Source organism: Meriones unguiculatus, chromosome 2, assembly GCF_030254825.1.
Source record: "Meriones unguiculatus strain TT.TT164.6M chromosome 2, Bangor_MerUng_6.1, whole genome shotgun sequence".
Lineage (NCBI taxonomy): Eukaryota > Metazoa > Chordata > Mammalia > Rodentia > Muridae > Meriones > Meriones unguiculatus.
Window position 1 is genome coordinate 165,245,188 of NC_083350.1, and position 21,752 is coordinate 165,266,939.

The 21,752-nt window shown below is 45.3% G+C and overlaps 1 protein-coding gene and 1 long non-coding RNA gene across 9 annotated transcripts in view; one reads left to right on the forward strand and one right to left on the reverse strand.

The window, feature by feature from the left end:
- LOC132652477 (uncharacterized) overlaps positions 1–11,598 on the reverse strand; it is a 50,968-nt gene extending 39,370 nt beyond the window's left edge. The window contains exons 1-2 of one of the 2 annotated variants that reach the window (XR_009590116.1): positions 2,394–11,598; positions 2,090–2,197 (exon numbers count right to left, since the gene is read on the reverse strand). This is a non-coding gene — a long non-coding RNA (uncharacterized LOC132652477). The other variant, XR_009590115.1, reaches the window with a different exon arrangement.
- Positions 11,599–16,233: 4,635 nt separating this feature from the next.
- Positions 16,234–21,752, forward strand: part of Med12l (mediator complex subunit 12L) — a 314,509-nt gene continuing 308,990 nt past the window's right edge. For 6 of the 7 annotated variants that reach the window (XM_060378349.1, XM_060378355.1, XM_060378351.1 and 3 more), the window contains exons 1-2: positions 16,234–16,451; positions 17,267–17,487. In XM_060378349.1, the coding sequence (XP_060234332.1) occupies positions 17,389–17,487 (99 nt within the window). In that variant the 5' untranslated portion in view covers positions 16,234–16,451; positions 17,267–17,388. Of the gene's footprint in view, positions 16,452–17,231; positions 17,488–21,752 lie in introns of those variants that run through there. The other variant, XM_060378350.1, reaches the window with a different exon arrangement.

The following is a 21,752-nucleotide window of genomic DNA, read 5'->3' on the forward strand; positions in this document are numbered from 1 at the left end:
ATCCCATGTAGGGGCAAGCATCTCAACAGTCACTTTTATTCTCAGTGCTTTGACCAGGTATGTTTCAGTACTCTGCCTTTGATTGTATTCTTTAAAGGGGGAGATCTCCTTTACTTAGTCCTCCAGCTCGGTTGTCAGTTTCACTAGCAATACCTAGAAAACAGACACACCCAGGAAGAACAGTTGACTAAATAATTGGAGGCCTCATTATTTGGTGACACACAAAGTTGTGCAGCATATCTAACCAGTACCCAAAAGGGAGATGGTCAGAAATATTTGGAGTCAACTGTTGACTGCCACAGAATGAAGAAGGGCAGTGGGATTCTGTTGCTTCAGGACCTCTGTGGAAAGGATGGCAATGGCCAAAGGCATCCTAGTCTCTCCCATGTCAACAACTAAGCACCTGTTCCTTCAGCTCTTGTTCTCCTACATAATCTCTTAACTTAAGCCCTTCATTTGTTCTCCACCACCTACAGGATGAAACCTACTCTCCTTGCGTTATGTCAGCAGCTGCTGTTCCAATTGTTCCCACAGTAGGCTCAGACATTCTGGGTTCTGCTGAGGGCTATGTGGTGGTAGAGGCTTTCCTGGAGAGGAATGTTAATGTAGAACATGGTTGTTCCGTCAAGGAATCATATCCAAGACCTTCTAGGTCTGTGTGATCTGGCTGCAATACAAATACACAGCCTCTTTACCGTCAAAGAATCCAGGAGACAGAGGCAAGCAGATCTGAGTTCAAGGCCAGCCTGGTATACAGCAAGTTTCAGGTAAAGAAAAGCTTAGATTCAAATATGGTCAGATATGCCTTTAATTCCAACCATGAAGGTAAAGTTAGTTTGTAGAACAAAGCACCCATGTTAGAAGGTCATGTTTAATTGAGTGGCAGAAACAAGGATGAAAGATTTGACAGACTAGAACATGCCCAATTTTCATAAGAAGAGACAGGAAAGGGAAGCTACTTAACGGACAATGAGAGGGAGAACAGGCGGTTCTATCAGGACAGTAATAAAGTGGTTGCAGAGAGAGAACTCAGGTGAAGACCAAGTGAGCCAGAGAATAAGAAGGAGACAGGAGATTAGAGCAGATTGCTGGAGTTAGTTTGAGGCCAAGCAGAACAATTCAGAGGCCCAGAGAAAAGCCAGATTAAGTAAGTCAACTTGGAGAGAAGTTTGATCCAGAACAGCTGAGTTGAACCAGGCAGCCCAGAGCTCAGAAAGAACAAGAAATGGTGAGCTTATTCAGAAGTAAGTCTCTGAGGCTGAAAACATTCTAGGCCTAGGATAGATTTTACGAGACCAGAAGCTTTCAGGACTAGGCCTAGGTTAGCTGACAGAGGCTGTAAGTCTTTGAGACAATTGAGTAAAAGTTAGTTTTATGTTCTTCTATGGATGATAAAAAGCAAAGTTGAAGGACTTCAGTGGATAAAAGTGACACAGGGAAAAAGAAAAATGCACAAAAGCCAAATCCAGTCAAAGTACCTATACTTAGTGACAGCCCCAGGTCTGTCATTGAGATGGGCTGACATAGGATACCTAGGCAAGAGGCTGACTAAAAAGAACAAAAGAGTTATTTTACAAAATATATCTGGGAGCTCAAAGAATCTTTGTCCCAGGCTGTGGATACTGTAAAGAGTAGAGAAAGAAATTGCCTCCTCTTCAGTAGGAAGTCCAGCTGTCTTCGCCATGCTGCTGCTGCTGGTGTGTTACAGGGGTGGGTAATCAGGGCATAGGCCCACATCAGCAGACCCAGTCAGGAAGTAAACAGGGTGCATGGCTCTGTGGTGGCTGTCACTCATGCCCATGGAGATTAATGCAGGAAAACAGAGGAGAGTGCTTAGGCATACAGCAGGCCCACGCCAAGGAGTCCAGGATAACAATCCGTCTATCCAGTAGCTTCTGATGTTGGTGGGGGGGGAGGCAAAGTTGTGACATCTGGAGCTAACATTCCATGGGAGAAGCTAAAGGAGAGCAACATAACAGAGCTGGGGAGATGGCTCAGTAGATAAAATGCTTGCCACAATAGCCTGAGGACTAGACCTGAGTTTGGATCCCAGAGCCCACATAAATGTTGGGCAGGCATGATGGCCTACCTGTCAGTCACAGTTTTTGGGAAGTAGAGACAAGGCATCTCTGGGGCAGCTCCAAATGCAGGTTCAAGTTCAGTCAGAGCCCCTGCCTCAGACAACGTGGAGAGCCATCTAGGAAGACACCCAACATAAACTTGGTCAACCTCAGGCCTCCACACTCACATACATGTGCCCATATACATGCAAACATGAAGACATACAGACACAGCATATAAATAACTTCAGATAGTTTCAAGTGATAAGAAGAAAATAAAAGTATACGTGTTCACATGACATTATATATAGTTTATTGGGACAGAGATCTTACCTGTCTTCAGTTGTGAATCAGGGTGTGACTGTATCACTCTAGGTCAGCCCTCTTCCATACCTCCTTCTTTCTGTCCTCCCCTCCCTCCTCCTATGTGGGTGTTGAGATTACAGGTAGACCACGAGACCTGCCAGAAGGGAAAATTTCCCCCTCTCTGTCCTACAGGATGAACATATGTCTTTGTGCATGCTGTGAAAACACTTTACCAATGAGCTGCACCCCAGGTCTTGCCATAACTCTCATAAGGTCCACAGTCTTTGCTTGTGAAGGATGACAAGTTCTCCATTCAGGAAGAGGGAGATCTGTAGATAAGTACTGTGGTCACTGATGCGGGCACGTGGACGCTATCACTGTGATGGTTAAAAGTAGGTTTGGAATCTTGAATCTTGTCATACTCCAGGCTGGCATTAGTGTCCAAGAGTTCACCCAGGGATAGTATTAATACTTTCTAATCACTAACATACTTGGTGACAATTAGTTGGGATGTTTGAGTTCTAATATCTACCCCCAAGTAAGAAAAGGACCAATGAAAATGTTGATGAAGAGTCCTGCAATTGGAGTATGCAAAGGCTAAGAAGGTTGTCAATGACCTGTTTGATCAATCATTTCCTCAATGTATTTTTATTAAGATCCTACTTATTTACAGGCTGTGGTGGCAAATGCCCACAATTGCAACTCTTGGGAAATGGAGGCAGAAGAATGGCAAATTCAAGTTCATGTGGGGATACAAAGTTAAGGCTTTGTCTTAAAAATAAAGCAAAATGAAAACCCAATCCAAAACAGTCATACTCAGGTACCCGCTCCATGTTAAGAATTCAAGGATAAACTCTCAAAGACCCTTCCCTGATAGCATTTATATTCCAATAGATCCAAGCTGTGATGGACAGTAGGTGTCGGTCCTACCGGAGAATTATAGCTTAGCTAGGAAGTGTGTCTAATTGTCCACACTGTACAGAATTCTACTCAAGTGATATTGTTGACTGTAATCTCAGCATTAGGGAGGTGGATATGGGATGATCCCTTGGGCACACTGGCTAGCCAACATTGCCTGGTTGTCTAGCCCGAAGGAATTGAGAAATATTGTCTGAAAAAATATAAGGAATGTTACCTTAGGAATGACACCCACTGTTGGCCTCCACACACATGCACACAGGTACACACACATTCACACGCTTATTCCCACCCAAAGATTGAATGAAAACTGAGGGTGACATCCTAAAGAACCACCAGAACTGGATTTCCTCAACTCAGAGTATAAAAATGAATGAAAACAAGCTAGCACTGGATTCACATGGCTGGGAGCCATGAGGATGTCTAGAGTCTCTGGCTATTAATTCAGCTCATCTACTACACTGTACAGCCAATAGCCAAAGAAAGGAAATTTCATACACTCTGGCCCTTCCCTTACTCTTACTCTACCGTATCCTCAATTTCCTGCCACAAAATCCATCCTAGGCGTGGCTCTCAGACTTGCTGACTAACTGTGCCTTCTGTTCCCATCCATGGTTGAACGCAGCTCCTGCTCATACGCTAGCCGTTTGACCCCTTGAAGTAAATTTTCTGCCATGAACAAGCTTGGCTCTGGGGCTTTAGGGCCACCCACCTGTTCTGATTTCTTGGTAAAACCTGAAGCTGCAACCTTTAAGAGAGGCCTAATCATTTTGCCATCAACCCATGGCTCCAGGGGCAAGCCTGTTGCTACGGCAACCTAGATGATCTAGCAAGCACACTGGCTGTCACTCTGCTTTGGGACTACTAGGGCTCAGGGAGGGGTACATCAGCTTCCTTTGGGAGGTAACAGCCCTTATGGGCCAATTATAGAACAGAGGGCAAGATGCCTCCTTCACCGTGTTCTAGCAGGCCCCGTGGCCCACAATCAAACTCCACAAAGGGCTTCTTCTTTTCCTGCCCCTGGAGAGATTAGAAGGGAATTTAGAGAAACTGCCAGGTTTCATTATGCAGCTTTGAATCTGCATGTTGATTCTCTATGGGGGCCAAAGGGGTGACATTTCTCTTTTCTTTCCTATCAGGGTGCAACCTGATAGTCTCCAAGAGAAGGTAACAGGGTTCTAGCACTCAGAACAACATAAAGACCAAGTTGCTGTTTGTACTGTGATGCTCAAGGCAAAAAATGTAACCCTGCCCTTCATGGCCACCTGACTTCCATGCCCTCTTAACCTCCACGCCCACCTTCATGCTCACATGACCTTCATGGCCATGTGACCTCCGCATAACATCTATTCATGCACACTTAACCTGCATGAGCACATCCCAACAGATTTAGCTCTGTGACATCATTTTCATGAAGTTTTGAAATATTTTTATATCAGTCTTTCATCCTTCCTGGATCCTTCATCACTTCATCACTTTGGCCTCCTGAGATCTTTCTCTAAACCTGGAAAATTACCTTCTCTGAATGTCCCATTTCTCAAACACATATTAAGCTCCCATATTCTACCTGCTTAATTCCTTGCTAAAGCCTTTCTTCTTGAGGACACTCTTGCTCTACAGACACATCTTGTTTATGATGATTTGACAATTTTCTCTCTCTCTCTCTCTCTCTCTCTCTCTCTCTCTCTCTCTCTCTTTTTGTATTTCTCTTAACAGAATAGGTTGTGCTGTTTGGGGGGAACATCATACATTCCTTATAATAAAGATGTCAGCTAGTACTGGCTTTATTAAGTAGGCACGCCTTCCTTCACATAATCCAAAACCTGAGCTAAAGATGGTGGCTCATATCTATAATCCCAGGACTTAGAAAGCTGAAGTAGGAAGACCAATGCAAATTCAAGGCCAGCATGGGATACATAGTTTGTTCCAGGCCAACCTGAGCTACAGCGTGAGACCCTGTTTCAACTTCTACCTCACCTACCCACAAACACATATGAAATTTACATTAAAAAAACTGTTAGTATTGGTTTGGTTGTTGATGAGGACTCACAATCTGCTCTTTGACCTTCCTGTGGCTGCTCGGGAGCTATCTTTTCTTCACCTTTCAGTGATCTCAGCCACTAACTCACACAGAAATGCCCAGGACATTGTTCTTATACAATAATCACAAATGTAAATGTCTGAGTGGCCTCTGTTTGGTATGATCTTACCTTCCTGCAGTTGTTTATTTGGTGGCGCTTCCACAAGTGCTACTTTGGTGTCTTCCCGTGACTGATTGCCCCCACTGACTTATTGTAGAGCCTAGAAACCCAGGTGTCACCCCAGACTATCTCTTTAGTCTCATCCTCCAGATTTGATCCTTCTCTTAGTTTAACCCCAAATCTCACTTATATCTGCCTATCTATCCCCACTACTATCATAACAGCCATCATCTCTGTCTGGGGCTGCAGTTATCTGCTGCCTTTTCCTTCCTGCATCCCTGCGTACCAACTCATCTCCAGTTGTAGTCTATGTTGCAAAGCGATTTTATAATCTAAGTCTAAACATAAACCCCTGTTTAAAACCATGAAATCGTTCCCCATTTCCTATTGGTATTGCTCCTCCCTAAAGGGTCATCCTAGAATGAACTTCTGAACTCCAGTTCTAGGTCCTCATTTAAGAATAAAAGGTAAAGGATTTGACATGACCTCTCGAAAAAGCGATTTAAGCAGTTCAAGATGTGTCCCTACAGCTCTGGGTGGTACTTGAGTGAAATTCTTGTCAGAGCGAAGTTAAAAGCCTCGCTGGATGATGTCTTACCTCCCAGCCTCGTCCACACCAGCCCTGATCTTTCTGGCCTATGAGAAATCCTTGTTTTTCATACTGAGGAGTTTAAATTTTATTCTGAAAGTAGTATGGATTCAGCAAACAATTTTTAGCTAGGAGAGGTAGAATAAAATGAAGATTTTTGAGAAATTTATGCAATTACCTCATGTGTTATGATTTAAACAGAGAAGTGACTGGAGCAGGGAGACAAGTTGGTGCATAATGATAACCTGAAAGCATGATGAAGCTGTGTCTGAGGTTTTATTGGGGACTGGGTGAATGTGAAAACTTGGAAGAGAAATAACCATAGGCCTTACATGTGGATAGAGCTGAGAAGTGATTCTACAGTGAAATGCTGGGATGTGTCTGCCCTCTATTTGCTCTGGCATGCATATGCACTAAAAAGAACGAAATACAGTGCCCTCCCTCACCAAATTCAGAGTGATGCTTTTAAACCTCCAAGTGGTGTTATTTGGAGGTAAGACCTTTAGGAAGTAATTAGGTCAAGACAGTGGAGCCCTCCTGAATAGGATTAAGGTCCACAGAAGACACCAGAAGAATCATCACTTCCCTGTCATGCTAGGATCCGTCTCAAATCCAAAAAGAGGTTTTTTTAAGGAACAGACACACTGGCACCTTCATTTTGAAGTTCCCAGACTCCAGAACTCTGACAAATAAGTTTCTGTTATTTAACCTACTCAGTCTATGGTGCTTTGTTGTTGCAACCAAACTGCCTAAGACTTAGAATATTTACAGTTATCATGGTCAATTCTTGTTGACCTGGGCAGATAGTTCCCAAAGTTCTTTGCGTTCTTTGCTTATATGACATTTTGCATCTTGATTTGTTGCATTTTTTATGCTCAGTTTACAAATCCATTTATCACATCTGTAGCCAAAAGGTACCTTCCCTTTCTTCCTAGCCCCCGGCATCTCAGCTACCTGTTATTGTGGACTGAGAGGTAAGGGGCCAGCCAGGAGAGCAGTAATGAGCAGGAAGGACACCAGGCTCAAGTAGGGGTATCCTAAGCAAGTGGAGACTAGGGGAACCTTTGGGCAACAGTAAAAGAGCCAGAGAGGCTGTGAATAGATGATATTGGAAAAGAATGCCAAAGCAGTGCCTGGCTAAGGAAGGGTGAGAGCAGAGAGGAAGAGGAGCCAAGGTTCAAGTTCGAGTACACTGGTGAAGGCAGAGAGATCCGAACTACCACTTTAATCAGGCCACCTACAGTCACCTTTTGATTAGCCAAGTCTCACTTCCTTTTTTGAAGAGTTCATAGGAATTATGTTTTTCTTTTCTTCTGTTTTTCATGCTGACCATTTTGGATGAGTGATTCAACTGGAGGTTGAATGGAAAAAAAATGAAGAATTAAACTGGTAAATTTTACTGTTTGTTTTAACCGCCCAGAGAAAATGGATAGTGGCAGGACTGCTGGACAGTAGTTTGGCAGTACTAAGAGAGGGGTAAGAAGATGGTCCTGTGGGTAAGCTTTGCAAGCATGAGCCTAGGAGTTCTGATATGAAAGCCCCGGCATGGCTGCAGGCAGGCTTGTAATGGTATCACTGTATGGGGTAGGGACAGGAGGATTTCTGGGATTTGCTGGCCACCAAACTTAGTCAAAGGAGCTGTCTTAAGGAATAACGTGGAGAGTGATAGAGAAGACACCTGACAGCATCCCCTGACCTCCACAAGCACTGGTACATATATGTGTACATACATCACACACACACTCAAATACGCAAATTGATTTGTGTCCTACTATTCCCCACATGGACTGAGACCAAAGAGTTAGCAGCATTGATTTCTTATTTCATGGAAGTTAATCTTTAGGTGTAGCAAATAGTAGATAGAAAAACTAACTTTGCTATGTCTAGTAGAGAGAGGTTTATTCTTATGTAAAATTTTACTATATTACATAATTTCAGTCTATCAAAATATAGTGTGTAAAGATTAAAATTTCATATACATTTCAATACATTTTCCATGATTTCTTGTTTTGTATGACTTTATGGATATATAAGGAAATATATAAACAGATTCTCTAGCATCAGGAAAAGAAATAATCCTGAGAAAACTGAAGGAATTCATAGTTAATAATTTTACAATTAAATTTTAGCATATATAACCTACCCTACCGGTCATAATTTGTAACTAATAGATGATATAGGTTAGATTCTTGAGTAGTTAACAATAAAAACGTGTAGATGTTATAGATTATCCTGTCACTCAAATGCACTTCAACAGAACAGTTGGAAGCCAGGCTGGGCTTTAGAGAGGCCTCCATGTAGTTGAGTTCTCATTCTCATGTGAGGCAGCCCACGGGCAGCTAGTCATTGGGTTTAAAGCAGCATGTCCTCCTCAGCTCTGACAGACTATATCTCCAAGCCAAACTGCCACCGTCTCTATGAGTTCAGCTGCGGCTTCACCATTCTTGGGCTTGTTGAATATTGCTGACCCGCCTCCCAACCAGCTGTATGCAGTTTGCCCTAATTGCACATGATCTCAAAGAAGGGCTAGAATATACAGGCTAGGAAGGACGAGGGAGAGGAGAGCCCCATCTCTGTGGACATGGAGGGTGTCATTATCCATGATGGGTGTAGATCTTCTAGTGTGGCTGATTTAAAGCCACTCACACTCCTGTTCATAATGTCATATCCATCATTATGTAAATAAACCCAATAAATTCATTGGTTCCCCAGAGCCAATGTTAGTACACTCATTCCTCCATGTGGCTTTGGGACTTTAAGAGGACGGGTAGATTTTGTTTATATCTCTCTTAAGGAAAAAATTTTACTGACGCTGTTTCTGGTGACTTCGAACCTAGTGTCAGAAGATTTTCCTAAAGAAGCCAGAAATGACAATACAAGTTCAAAACAAATTAGCAAAAAAAAATTTGTGGGCCAGATGTAGGGGCACATTCCTGTAATTCCAGCCCTGCAAGGCTGAGACAGGAGGATATGACTTTAAGGCTAGCCTGACCTAAATAGGTAGACCCTATCTCAAACAAAACAAAACAACAAAAATAAAACACCCAATCCCACCCCTCCCCTTAATAATAAACAACAAAACCCCAAATCTGTCTGTGAACCCCCAGGAACCTCTAGTATGAAGTGAATAGTAAAGGCATTAGGCAGTAATTAACTGTCAGTGTATTCATGGATGGGACCACTGGGCTAGCTTATAGCCTGTGTCTCATTCCTGTCACAAAGGAGTTCTACAGTGGGGCAGTCTGAGTGATGGCTCCCTGGAGTGAACCCAATTCCATTTTAATCTTATACTTACCCACTTCTGTGTGCTCATCTTTAAGATGAGTAAGGTGATCAGAAAAGGGGGTATAAATCATAAATCTCTGGGACGGAGTACCTCCATGTGTCAGTAAATCAGTGTTTGGATTTCCTACTGGATTCCTGAGTAGCTCAGCATTTGTACTGAGTAGGGACAGCTCTGGGTTACCTGACAAATTACAATCCTTGTGCTGAGAAGCAGAGTGGGACCTTGATCAATAGTGACCAAAGTTATGTGCCCATGCTCTCCAGAAACTAGCCAGTCAGCTTAGTTTTGGCAACAGGCATCATTTTTCTAGGGAATAAGAATCAAATTTTAGTCTTTGCCTTTCATTCAATTTCCTGTTTTTATAACTCTTTTTCCATTCTTCGAGCCCCCAGGTTTATCTTGCTCCTTGTTCCTCTGAGGCCTTCATCTGTGTAGCAACCAACTGCTTTTTGGGTACCTGGTGCCTTCCTGAGTTGTTTCTTCCTCTTCTTTACTCCATCGTTCTCTTAATTTGGAATCTTCAGAATCTTACTAAGATCCTGTATGTGGGCTTCAGGGAGCAGCTCAACATAAGCACTTGCTTAGCATGTTTGGGTTCATTCCCGAGCACTTAATAAATAGTGCCACACACCTGTAATCAATCCCAGATGTTAGAAAGTAAAGGCAGAAGGGTTATAAGTTCAAGGTTGTTGTCAGCCTGCACTACCTTTAAAAGACCCTGTCAAAGAAAAGAAAAAATCCTGTATGTTACAGATTTAGATCCATTAGCACTGAAAGATCCCTTTTGGGTGTGCAGTCTTAAAATGAGGTACATTGTTAGTGTTGTAACCTGTTTAACCTGCTTAAATTCTATAGACCCTCCTTTGGGACCCACTTTAGCTCTTAGCATAACTGTAGCTCCTCTGTTAACACCTGCTATCTCCTTTAGCATATCAGAAGCCATTTTGCCTCCAAGTCTCCATTTTGATAGCAAGGTGAGATAGAGTTCAGGTTCTCAGTCCCCCACATGCCTGAGACCAGAATACAATTCAATAGTTCAATACTTGCTGCCTAGAATAAAACAATAGATGATAAATGCATGTTCTGCTTCAGTTAAAGATAAATGTATGTTCTATTAGATTTAAGATCGCAACATCATTCTGCTGTGCCCTTTCTCCCCGAATGGTGGGGAACTGGAAAGTCTCCAAGCCTCTAGCCTAGCCAATCAGCTTAAAATGTTTTGTCTAGCTACCTAGATACAACACACTTGGAACAAAATCTATTATATTTAGCTAGTCAAAATGATGTAATGCTGATCACCCCCCACCCCCTGCTTCCTATACCTGGTTACTTGATTGTTACCTGGTTACAGTTTTTCCTATAAAATGTCTTAGAAACAGACTGACGTCACAGTCTGGCTCCTGAGCCCAGATTATGCCCCTGACCGGTCAGTCTTCATTCAGCGTTCAATAAACTTCCATCAGTCTGAGCCCGGTGTTCAAGTGGTCAGTGTGAGGCTATTCCTGAACCCATAACAGTTAGTATAAAATGCATACTAGATTCAATCTAATACAAAATGTAAAATACCTCATTCATTAGAAATTGTACCTATTTTTATTTTACTCGTGTGTATGTATGTGTGTTCACTCATGTGCTCACGCTTGAACCTTGAATACCTTGGTGGATGGGCGTAGGACAGAGGATATCTTGCAGGAGTCGGTTCTCTCCATCTGCCTTGTAAGTCTTGGGAGTTGAACTCAGGAAGTCAGGTTTGGTGACAAACTTCTATTAGTTGAGCCATTACACCAGCCGTATATGTTTTAAAAATATATGGCTCATATTGAAATAACAATATTTTAACTACACTGGGCTAAACAACTGTATTGTTGAAATTAATTTCGTCTTTCTTAATATGGCTACTAGGAAAATTGAAACTATGTATTGAGCTAGCAACAGAATTCTACTGGTCCTTGTTGCTTGAGTTACAGTGATGATATTCTTTCATCTCTATAAGCACAAAAATATTAAGAACTCAATTTGGATGTAACTTTCCAAAATTAATCCCTTTGTTAAAAATTAACAGCTTTCTCTGTGGCATTCTGATTTTAGCATATGTGTTACCAAAGCCAATACACATTTTTAAATGCATGTTAAATGTTTTTAAAAAAAAATTTAAAAAAAATTTGTCTTGTTTTCCTATTATGTGGATCAACTGTACCCAACAGCAAAGGCTTTGAACATGCTGGGCAAGTGCTTTACAGCTCTAGACATTCCGTGTTGATTTAGTGTGTATGTGTGTGGGTGGGCCTGTGTGTGTGCAGGTACTGCAGGAGGCCAGAGGCGTTGCAGCTCTCTGGGGCTAGACTTACAGGCAGTTGTGAGCTGCCAGACGTGTGTGCTGGCCCTCTGGGAAGCAAAGTGCATGCTCTTAATCATTGAGCCATCTTTCCAGCCCCTCCAGTTGCTTGCTTTCTCCCCGCCCCCCCCCTTTTTTTAACTAAAAGAAAGCATAAAATTTTCTTTTCTGATTCAGATGTAGGTATAACACAAATGCATTTAAATGTGACAGGGGTATAAGAAAACACTGGAAGTAAGCAAGATTGCCTTCCGATAATCTGGTAGCAAAACACAGTATTATATACACCTGGACAAGCATCAACCCCAGGAGAAAACCCAGCTCCTTTAATTACTGTACCTACAGGCATTACACTGAGACTTGTTTCTTTCCATTTGAGTGAAAACATACTGCTACAGCACAATAAACTGTTAGGAGTTTCTTCTCTTATACTCACTTTTCCCCCCCGATGGTCATTTTTTGTATGCACTATATAGTGATAATTAATTCATGTAGTGCTTTGATAAAGACAATAAGCACAGATTCGGAAGGGATTAGATCTGACTCTGCCTTTACTGCTTGCTCCTTCAATGGCTCTGAACCAGCAGCTGCAGTACAGGAATGGTAGGACAGGGCTCATCATGGATCCGCTCTGCAATTAGCTAAATTTTTTTTTTCATTCTCATTGTTGAGAACCGCTCTGAAAAAAAAGTGTTATTCTTCATCTCTACCTTCATGCGAAGAACTTGGAGAGGACCACTGACCACTGTTTTTATTTGTCCTCTGTAACTTGTATGAACCTGGAGAACTTTTAAGGTGGCCTGTGGCTTGCACGATATATCCCTGGTTGGCAAGGAGAAAAAACTGGCTGGGATCTGTCTGCCTGGAGTATACAGAGGCAAAGGAGACCATGCACTTCCTGCTGACCAGACGGAGGGCCAGGAAGCCAGCTGTGAGACAGATTGAAGGAACTTTGCCCAAGAGTGCAGACTTTATACCAACAGTGAGGCCATGGTTGCTGAAGGTTAGAAGCCAAAGAGGGACACAGACGCAGCTGTAAGCAGGTAGGGGGCTTCCTGGTGCTAAAGGTTCTTAGAAAAGCCATCAGATGTGACACAAGAAAAGGACCCCTTTTTACACACGTATTAAGTCTCAGAAAGTATACTGGAGGGCTAGTGTGGATAACACAGATCCCTGTGCAACTTTTGTAGTTTTCCTTTGTAGTTCATCTTTGTCTAGCCCTGTTTCAGCACCTTTCCTGTGCAGCTATTTAAAATACCTACAGTTTCTGAACCCCTCTTTTCTGACAGGCTGAGAACCTTCTGAGGAGGGTCTGGTTTAGAGGAGCTCCTGTGTTGTGCACACTGCTTGTTGGGTCAAGCAGTCATTACCAGGCACCCTTTAATGACAGTATCAAGCCACGTGATCAGAAGTACAACTTTGATTCCAACACTTGGGAGGCAGAGGCAGGCAGGTTTCTATGAGTTCAAGGCCAGCCTAGTCTACATACTTGTCAAGATCTTCAATAAAATTTTGTAATGACTTATAGGTTAAGTTTAGCATGTTAAGCCTGCATTGTTCAGTCTAAAGACTGATTCTGAAATGGAAGGAGAACAAGAGCAAGGAAAGGATAGGAAAACAAGACTATCTTGTGTTACATATTTGAATAGATACCACTAAGTCCTGAGGCATTGAAAACAAAAATTAAGTGCTACATTTACTGAAAATGCCAAAAGATCATGGTTAGCCTGAGTAGTTTAGAGCAGGCTTCATTTACCCCCCCCCCCCCCAAGAAGTGCCAGCAGCTGTATTCTGAAGAGGAAGGCTTGGGAATTCTGTATTTGAGAAAAAGAAAGATCTGTGAGTAGAAGATGAAAAAACTGAATGGGTATAGGCGTGTTTTTCAGAAACCTCAAGTGTCACATGCTCATTCTTAGTTCAATTGCTTTTGGGTCCTTCTCACTGTAATATAGCTCTCACCATTATTCATCCATTGTTTAGTTCTTATATTGAAAGATACAAAAAAAATCATGTCTTACTGTCCCACAATGTGGAGGCAGTTAAGAAGGTAGAATACTAGGGCTCAGTACCATGCACTCCAGTTTCAAAAGAGTCAGTACAAATTTAAGTACTTCAACAATCTGAACTCAAGAGGCTGAGGCAGAGAGAGTGTGCATTTGTGGTGACTTTCTGCTGTTTAGTGAGTTTGAGGATCAAGGTCAGACGGAATTACAGTGAGAGCCTGTTCAGAAATAAATAGGCAAGCAGGGTATAAACCTGTAAACCCCGGCCTGTTGGCAGCTGAGACAGGAGGGCTGTTGCATTAGATGCCAACCTGGGCTACGTAGTGAATTTAAGGATCAGATGGGTTACAGAGTAAGATTCTTAAAAACAAAACAAAGACCAAACAACAACAAAATAAACAAAACCAAAACAGACACACACAAAAAAAACCTAAACTCCAAAATCCAATAAAATTAAACTCCCACCATCAACATAAAATTTTTAAAAGTACAAATTGCCCCAGACAATCCTCCAAAAAAACAAAAATGTTTCACTTGGGTTATTTTTGCCTGTGTTATTACTGTGGTTTAAAAAGGACTGACCCCCCCCCCCCCAGGTGCAAATATTTGCATGCTTGGTCAATAGGGAGTGATGTACTAGAGAGAGATTAGAACATGTGGTCTTGTTGGAGGAGGATATCACTGGGGGTGGGCTTTGGGGTTTCAACTTCTCAAGCCAGGCCCAGTGTATCTTTTCCTGCTGCCTCTCAGTTAAGATGTAGAACTCTAAGCTACATTTCCAGCACCATATCTGCCTGCCTGCTGCCATGCTGATAGTGGACTAAACCTCCGAATATAAGCAAGCCCAAACTAAGTGCTGTCTTTCACAGCAATAGAATACTGTTGCTAACTAAGTTATCCCAGGAGAAAAATTTTGGACATGTATCCCACCAAACTAGGGACATCAGCTTGAGCAGCATAATATAGCACCCGTAACGTATCACTTGTGATGGACTACTAAATCCATAGTTACCCACGCAATCACAGAGCATCCATCCCATAAGCCAACAGTTTTCGGGGACATGCTGCATCCCTCTTGCAATAATGAAAATATTATCCTTACTGTCTCGGTGTGTACATCAGTCCACTGAGAATGGGGAAAGTACATGAGATAAAAAGGGTAAACTATTATCACAGCTTGATGATAAATTCTTGGGGATTTATTATGTACTTTTTTCACTTTTTGGTATGTCTGATACATTTCCTAATAAAGTTAGATATGAATAAAAAAACTATTTCCTTCCAAGCAAAGAAGCTGGGTTTGATAGGTGCCTATAACACAAGGCAAACTGCCATGAAGCTATTATATATGGCATATTAGAAGAGAAATGTTCATGGCAAAGTGGGAGGTGGACGGGAAACGCCTCCTGGTAAAGGGAAATATTCTGTAGAAGGCCTCACTCGGACTGAGCTAAGCCCCATACAGCCGCACTTAGGTTCTACGCTGGGTTGGAGGTACTTGTAGTTCAGGACGAGCAGTGAATAAGTAGTCTTCTACAATGCCATCACCTTATCCACTTTCTTCTTCCTTCCCCTGGGTCCTTTAAAAGCCAGCAAAGTGAGCAGACATTAGTATATCACCAACATGTTCCAGGTGCTATACAAAGGCTGCTGGTTATTCCGTGTACATTCTCTCCAGAGCTGGGAACCAGGAGTCCAAGGCATTCCTCAAGGTATAGGAAATGTGACACAATCAGGCCAAGGGCATCTCAAGCGCTAGCGCGTACACACACACACACACACACACACACACACACACAGCCCTTCCAGATCAAAGCAGGGCAGTTAGGTCAGAAACCTGAGCTTCAGCAGTGGTAGGTTCAAATTCCGACTAGATTTTGCAGCTCTGAACAAGTCATCTAATCGCACGGAGCTGACACGGTATCTCATTCATAAAGATGAAGTAAAACCTCGGAAGGTTTGTTGTTAGAAGCAAACTCAGACCCTCAAGATCATACCACCAAAGGAAGATTCCATAAATGGCAGCCATCATTCTTGGCCAAGTGCTGGTGTGTTCTCCTGGGCGCGCCTCCTGCAGGGTCCCTCAGGACAGACAGAGCCCGCCTCCGAGGCTAGGTCTCTATGCTCACCGCTGGTGGCCCAGCATCTGTGTGTCCACCTGGAGCAAGCAAGAAAGGAGCGCCAGCAGGTGGGCTGACCCGCTCCTCGAAAGGTTCGTCCCCTCCCCGCGGTCCCCATCCCTGTGTTGCGAGCAGGTGAGCTTTCGCCTAGGCTGCCGGGATGGCGCCAGCAGGAGGGGTCGAGGGGGAGGGCGCAGCCCGAGGACTAGAGGTGTCCCTCCCGTTGCTGCTTCCACGGCCGCGTTAACCCTGCAGCAGGCTGGGGGGCGCAGGGCCCGTGGACTGCGCGCTCTGCGGCTGCGAAAACCCGGAGAGGCGGATGGGAGCGCTCGAGGCGCTCGCCGCCAACTCCTCCGCGGTCCGGCCGCCAAGCTGGGCATGCTCAGTGCGGCCGCCGCGCCGCCGTCCGCCAACTCGGGAGCTCGCGCTCCCGGGCCGTGGGGGCGAGAACGCCGGCGGCGGCGAGCGACGCCCCCAGGCAGCCGCAAACTTCGCGGCGTCCGCAGTCTGGCGACACAGACACCTTGCGACGTCAAATCCATTTCCCCAACCCTACCCGAGCGATGGAGGCTCGCGGCCGCCAGGGCAGCCCGCCCGCCCGCCCCTGCCTGGCCGCCAGCTAGGGACCAACAGGTAAACCGTAGGGGGTGGGGAGCGGGGCGCGCGGCGGCTTAGGGGCGGCCCGGGGAGCCCCGGTCGCCGACGCGCCCGGTGTGTCCGTCGGTGCTCGCGGCCACCGCCGCTCACCCTCTCCCCAAACCCGGGAGGGCCAGCAAAGGGTTAAGCCGGCCCCGCGCCACGGTGAGCGCGGCCCCCTCCAGCCGCCGCGGCCGCCTGCAGCGCGCAGCCAGCTAAGCGCCCCGGCGCGGCCGCCGCGGCCGCCGAGGGAACCCGCGCAGCCTGTGCACCGGCCGAGCCCGGAGGCACCGGCTTCGCTCCGGCGTCCGCATCCTCCCTCCTCGCGGCCTCTTTCCCTCCGCGCCCGCGGCTCCGTGCCCAGGCGGCGGGTCCTCGGGTTGCCAAGCGGCGGGCGCGGGGCACGGCGTGCCAGGAAGTGGGCGCGGGCCGACGCGCAGCACCTCCCGGGCCCGAGGACGCCCAGCTCTCCACGGGCACCGAGCCTCCCGCCTAGGCGCCAAGAAAAGTTTTTCCCCCCTTTGCGCCCCTCCCCCAGCCCGGCCTGTGGCCCCCTCGGGTGGGTCGGGGTTCATTGGTGAAGAAAGTCACACGTTCCCATCAGCTGCTCCTCCCCCTGGGGACCGGGTGGGGGTGGCGGGAGGCCGGCGCCGCGGCGGACCCTGGCCGACCTCCAGCCCCGCCGCCGCCGCCCGCGGAGCCGGCGTCCCGGGGCTCGGCGCAGCGGGGTGCCCACGGAGGCGGCCTCCCTCCCCGGAGCGCGTCTGCGCGCGGGCAGCGGCCGTCTCCAACCTGCCTTCCCTTGCCTGCAGCGCCACGGCGAGCGAGAGCGGAGGGGAGAGGGAGTCTGTCTGCAAAGTGCTGCTCCCTGGTGCTCAGAGGCGGCTGCTCCAGCTCCAACTCTCATTCATTTCGCCGGTTAACATGAGAGATCATGGCCGCCTTCGGGCTTCTCAGCTATGAGCAGAGACCGCTGAAGCGTCCGCGGCTCGGGCCACCCGACGTCTACCCGCAGGACCCCAAGCAGAAGGAGGTAAGGGCGCCGGCGGCCTCCGCGGGGGCGCCGCGCTCCGCAGCGCTGACCCGGGGCCGAGCTGGCCCGGCGGGCGTCCGCGGCGCTGCGCTGCGGGGGAAGGGTTGGGGAGGGGATCGGAGGCGGGGCCGGGCTGGGGTATCGGGGAGCCTGGGCCACCGAGACCCGGAGCCTGCCATCCCCCGCGCTGCGCTGGGCGGTCGCTCTGCGGGGGCTGGGTCGCTTCCCGGTTGTCGGGCCTTGCACTGCGCCGCCGGGCGCTTTGCCGCTTCTTCTTTGCTCGCATCTTCCTGCTCGCTTTCCTCCATTTCTGCATGTTTTAGTCTATTTTTCTCGGTCGCTTCGGTAAATCCCCGTAAACTTTTTGACAAATGTTGGAATGCAGTGCATCGGACACCGTGGTCTTGGGTTTTGCGCCAGAGGTGTAAGCACGGATGGGGGAGGGACCCTTTTCACATCCTCCAGTTTGGAATGGAAGTCGTTTTTAGCGAGGTGATTGTGTATTTGGCCCTGTGAATGTACCTCTGTATTTCTCCCCTTTTAAAAAATATTAGGAAAACAATATTAAGGAGAAATACTGAATTTTTGTCTCTAGAGAGGCAACTGGCTTCCCCGGAGGCTGTTTTGTATGTATAAACGCAGGCAAGTTACCTTAGACATGAGTAGCTTCCAGGATTACTTATTTATTTGAATTAAATTAATTGGAGAAAGGCTGTTGCAGCACAGACAGTAGCGTCAGTGGTTAGTGTAAGCTATGTAGGTGTGTGTCAGGAGTTAACAAGTAATTATGTAACAACTCTCCAGCTGTAATAATGATCACCCTTGGCTATACAATTTGCCCAGAGACTTGCCTATCCTTTCTTTTTTGGTTCACCTGCTCCCCAGCTGTCCTTTTAGACTTTACCAGCTACGGCCCAACTCTCTCTCTCTCTCTCTCTCTCTCTCTCTCTCTCTCTCTCTCTCTCTTTCTCTCTCTCTCTCTTTTATAGTTAAACATGAAACGATGACTCTGAAACTCTCTACTGAAAGTTTGCATGTCCACTGATTTCACAAGAGGAGTTCTTTAGGGCTTCTATTTTGATAAATATCTGTTTCATTGGTAGAAGCTCAGCACAGACTGACTAATAATGTGTCTGAGAAATCACTAGCAATTCCTTCTTGGCTTTATCACATAAATTTGAGCATCGAGGGAGTAGTTACGATTGGAGATAGCTGAGAAGTTTGCAGGTGTGACTGTAGTCAAATTTGGGTACAGTATGGAACAGGTGCTTGGCTGCCGTTTTTTTTTTTTTGTTTTGTTTTGTTTTGTTTTGTTTTGTTGTTGGCATTTTCTTACCTAGCTCCAACGGTCTGGAAAGAATAGAGACTCTAAGAACCCACTGTAAAGAAAGCTGACTTACTTGGCAGGATGTTTTTAAAGTTTTGTTATGGATAGGGACGTTCACTTGGTTGACTTTTCTCATCTTATGACTAATGTCTCACTACATCTTTCTGAGAGTGACTTAATTGAGGATATCTCCCTAGTTTTGGGTTGGTGGCTTGGATTATCGTGTGTGTGTGTGTGTGTCTACTCATATGTGTTTAGCATTTATTTTTAAATATGACAGTCACTTCAGGATTTGGATCCTGGAAAGAATAATTTTGGATATTGGGTCATTTTCTAGAAATCTAAAATTGGAAAAAGTGCTGTTAGAGGTTACTTTTTATAGTTTGATTTGAGAAAAATAAGATGATTGAAGCCCAGAAAAACGTGGTTTTATCGCAAGTATGTGGTGAACAGGCAGACTGGGTTATCAGCACAGTAGTACTCTGCTGAGGATGTCTTGTGATGCTATACTTCTGTGATTCGCTTTCCCCCAGGCGACTGATATTCTATCTCTCTTGAGGAGAGAGTTATATGTGGCTGTGGTCAAATTTGGGTACAATATGGAACAGGTGCTTGGCTGTGTTTTTGGTTGTTGGTGAGCAGATTCCTAAGCTTCAGTTATTTATGCATTATGCTACTCTCTCAAACTTCCACCCAATCCTTGAACAACCAGTACTTTTATTCTTTAATTAACTGTAGAGAAATTACTGTGCTTTCTTGGCCATCTTGACTTTTGCAGTTTATGGCAATATTTATATGGTTGTATAAAATATCAAACCATGTAAATTTGTTATTACACACAAACACAAGGTATATGATTACACATATTTGAAGGAAGCCAGTTCTGTACTGCTACCTTCCCATCAGAGAGCTGTGGTGATTTGTTTGAGAAAGGCCATGCTGATCTTCCCAAGCTGATCTTGAACTCAGGATCTTCTTGCTTCAGGCTGCACAGTGCTGAGGTCATAGGCCTGCATCTTCACCACATCCAGATGAAGTAATGATTGAATAAAGGAAGTGTGGGCTTCCAGTTTGACAGTCATGAGCTTGAATTACGGTTGAGCATCTTTGTGGTTGGCAAAGCTTCGTAACTTCTCACTTGTCAACTAGTTTAATTGTGCTCTTCAGAAAAGCCAAAAAAAAGGGGGGGGGTAAAACTTCATGAAAAATATCCCCTCATATTTATGTAAGAAAAGCCCCATTCCTAATGGAAGCGGCCTCATCACTGCACTTGGAACTTTTATTGTTAATAGGTGATAATAGTGTTCTGGAAATAGGACCTCAGACACAGGGGTAGAATCCTTCAGTGAGGAACTCTGTGGAGATGTGATGAAAGGAAGATCCACTAACCTGCTTCATCAGTTGACCAGATTCATTCAAGAGCTCACAGGACACTGATCTCCCTTTAGACTTTATTAAGTGAGGTGGTATAATACTTTGTCATCTGCACACAGACTCAGACTGTCCCCCAAACTTTAATATGGGGAATCAGAAAAGTGGGAGTCGTTCTTGATTCTTCCTTCTCTACAGCTTATCTGCGTATCAGTATTATACACTCACCACTGTCTTTTGCCTGATCTACTTCCAGAATAGTTTGGATTTCCAGTTCATCTGATGCTTCTTGGTTTTATCAACTTGATCAAATTCTTTTCTGGCTTTTCTCCTCCCTGGAACTCTTACATATGTTAGTCTACCTGGACACTTGCCTGCCTTTCCTCCTTCAACCTCAACATCCATCCTGTTCTCACATGGCTGTGGGGTCTGGAGCATCCTGTTTGCCTGAATGTTGGCTATTTTGTCCATATAACCCTGTTTTTTCCCTGTATGGATAAGCCTACTACTTTCTTGCAACATGGCTGGATACTAACATATAAAGAACTTAAACTAGAGTTGGACAAAGATTCAGCATACAAATATTTCCTGTCAGGAATTACTGTCAGGCCTGTCTCTTTATCTTCATGTTGGTCTCAGCCCTGTGACCTCCTCAGGCCTTTCTGGCATATGTATCCTTTATAATTACTTGTTTGCATCTGGTCATTCCCTACCAATGGGGCAGTTTCTTGAGGACAGGGAAGAAGTCTATGTTTGCTGTCACTGATGTGTCTGGCATTGAGTGAAGTTCCTGGAATCCAAAGGCACTTGTAGTTATTGTAATGTACTATTGATAGAGAAGCAAGTGAATGAAAAAGTAACTTGGCATCAGAGTGGGCAGGTGTAGTTAGGCAAATGCCATGAAGGCTGAAGGCTGTGAATGTGAAATGAAATCCTAGAAGAAAGGAGTTGTTTTATCTTGGCTTTGTGGCCTGGACAGTTGACTAGTAGATATATCCAGGAAATCATATTAGTAAGAAAAATGGATTGGGACAGTAGTGAGGTGTTTAGGCATGGGAGCCACCAGCAGGGTTCAGGGGGAAGGAGTGTGTGGTAGGCAGAGCAGGGCTGCTCAGGAGAGGGGTGGCACAGCTTTGCAAAGTTTGTGTGATGTGTGCACATCTCCTTCCAGCTCCTGAGCAGAGTGGACTCACCTGAAAGGTTAAGACCAAATGCTGATCTAGGGGTGCAGCCTATTGGCCTCGTGGTGGGTTGATTGTGTGAGGCTCTGGGTTCAGATACCAAGTACTACAGAAGACAAAAAGAAACAAAAACGGAGCTGGGGAAGAACCCAGGATTTTGGACCTCAGATTCAGCAGGTCTGAGGAGTGGCCTCAGAATTTGCATTTCTCACCAGATGGAATGTAATCTGGTACTGCTGGTCCAGAGTCTGCTTGGAGAGCTTGGCCTAGAGAGGTGTTCTACCCTGCAGGGCCAGCATCTCAGGCCATTTCATCGGATTCACTTAAGGATCGTCTTAAGGGCTGAAGCTGCAGTTTGGCTCATCAGCCTATTCAAGCACAGTTTG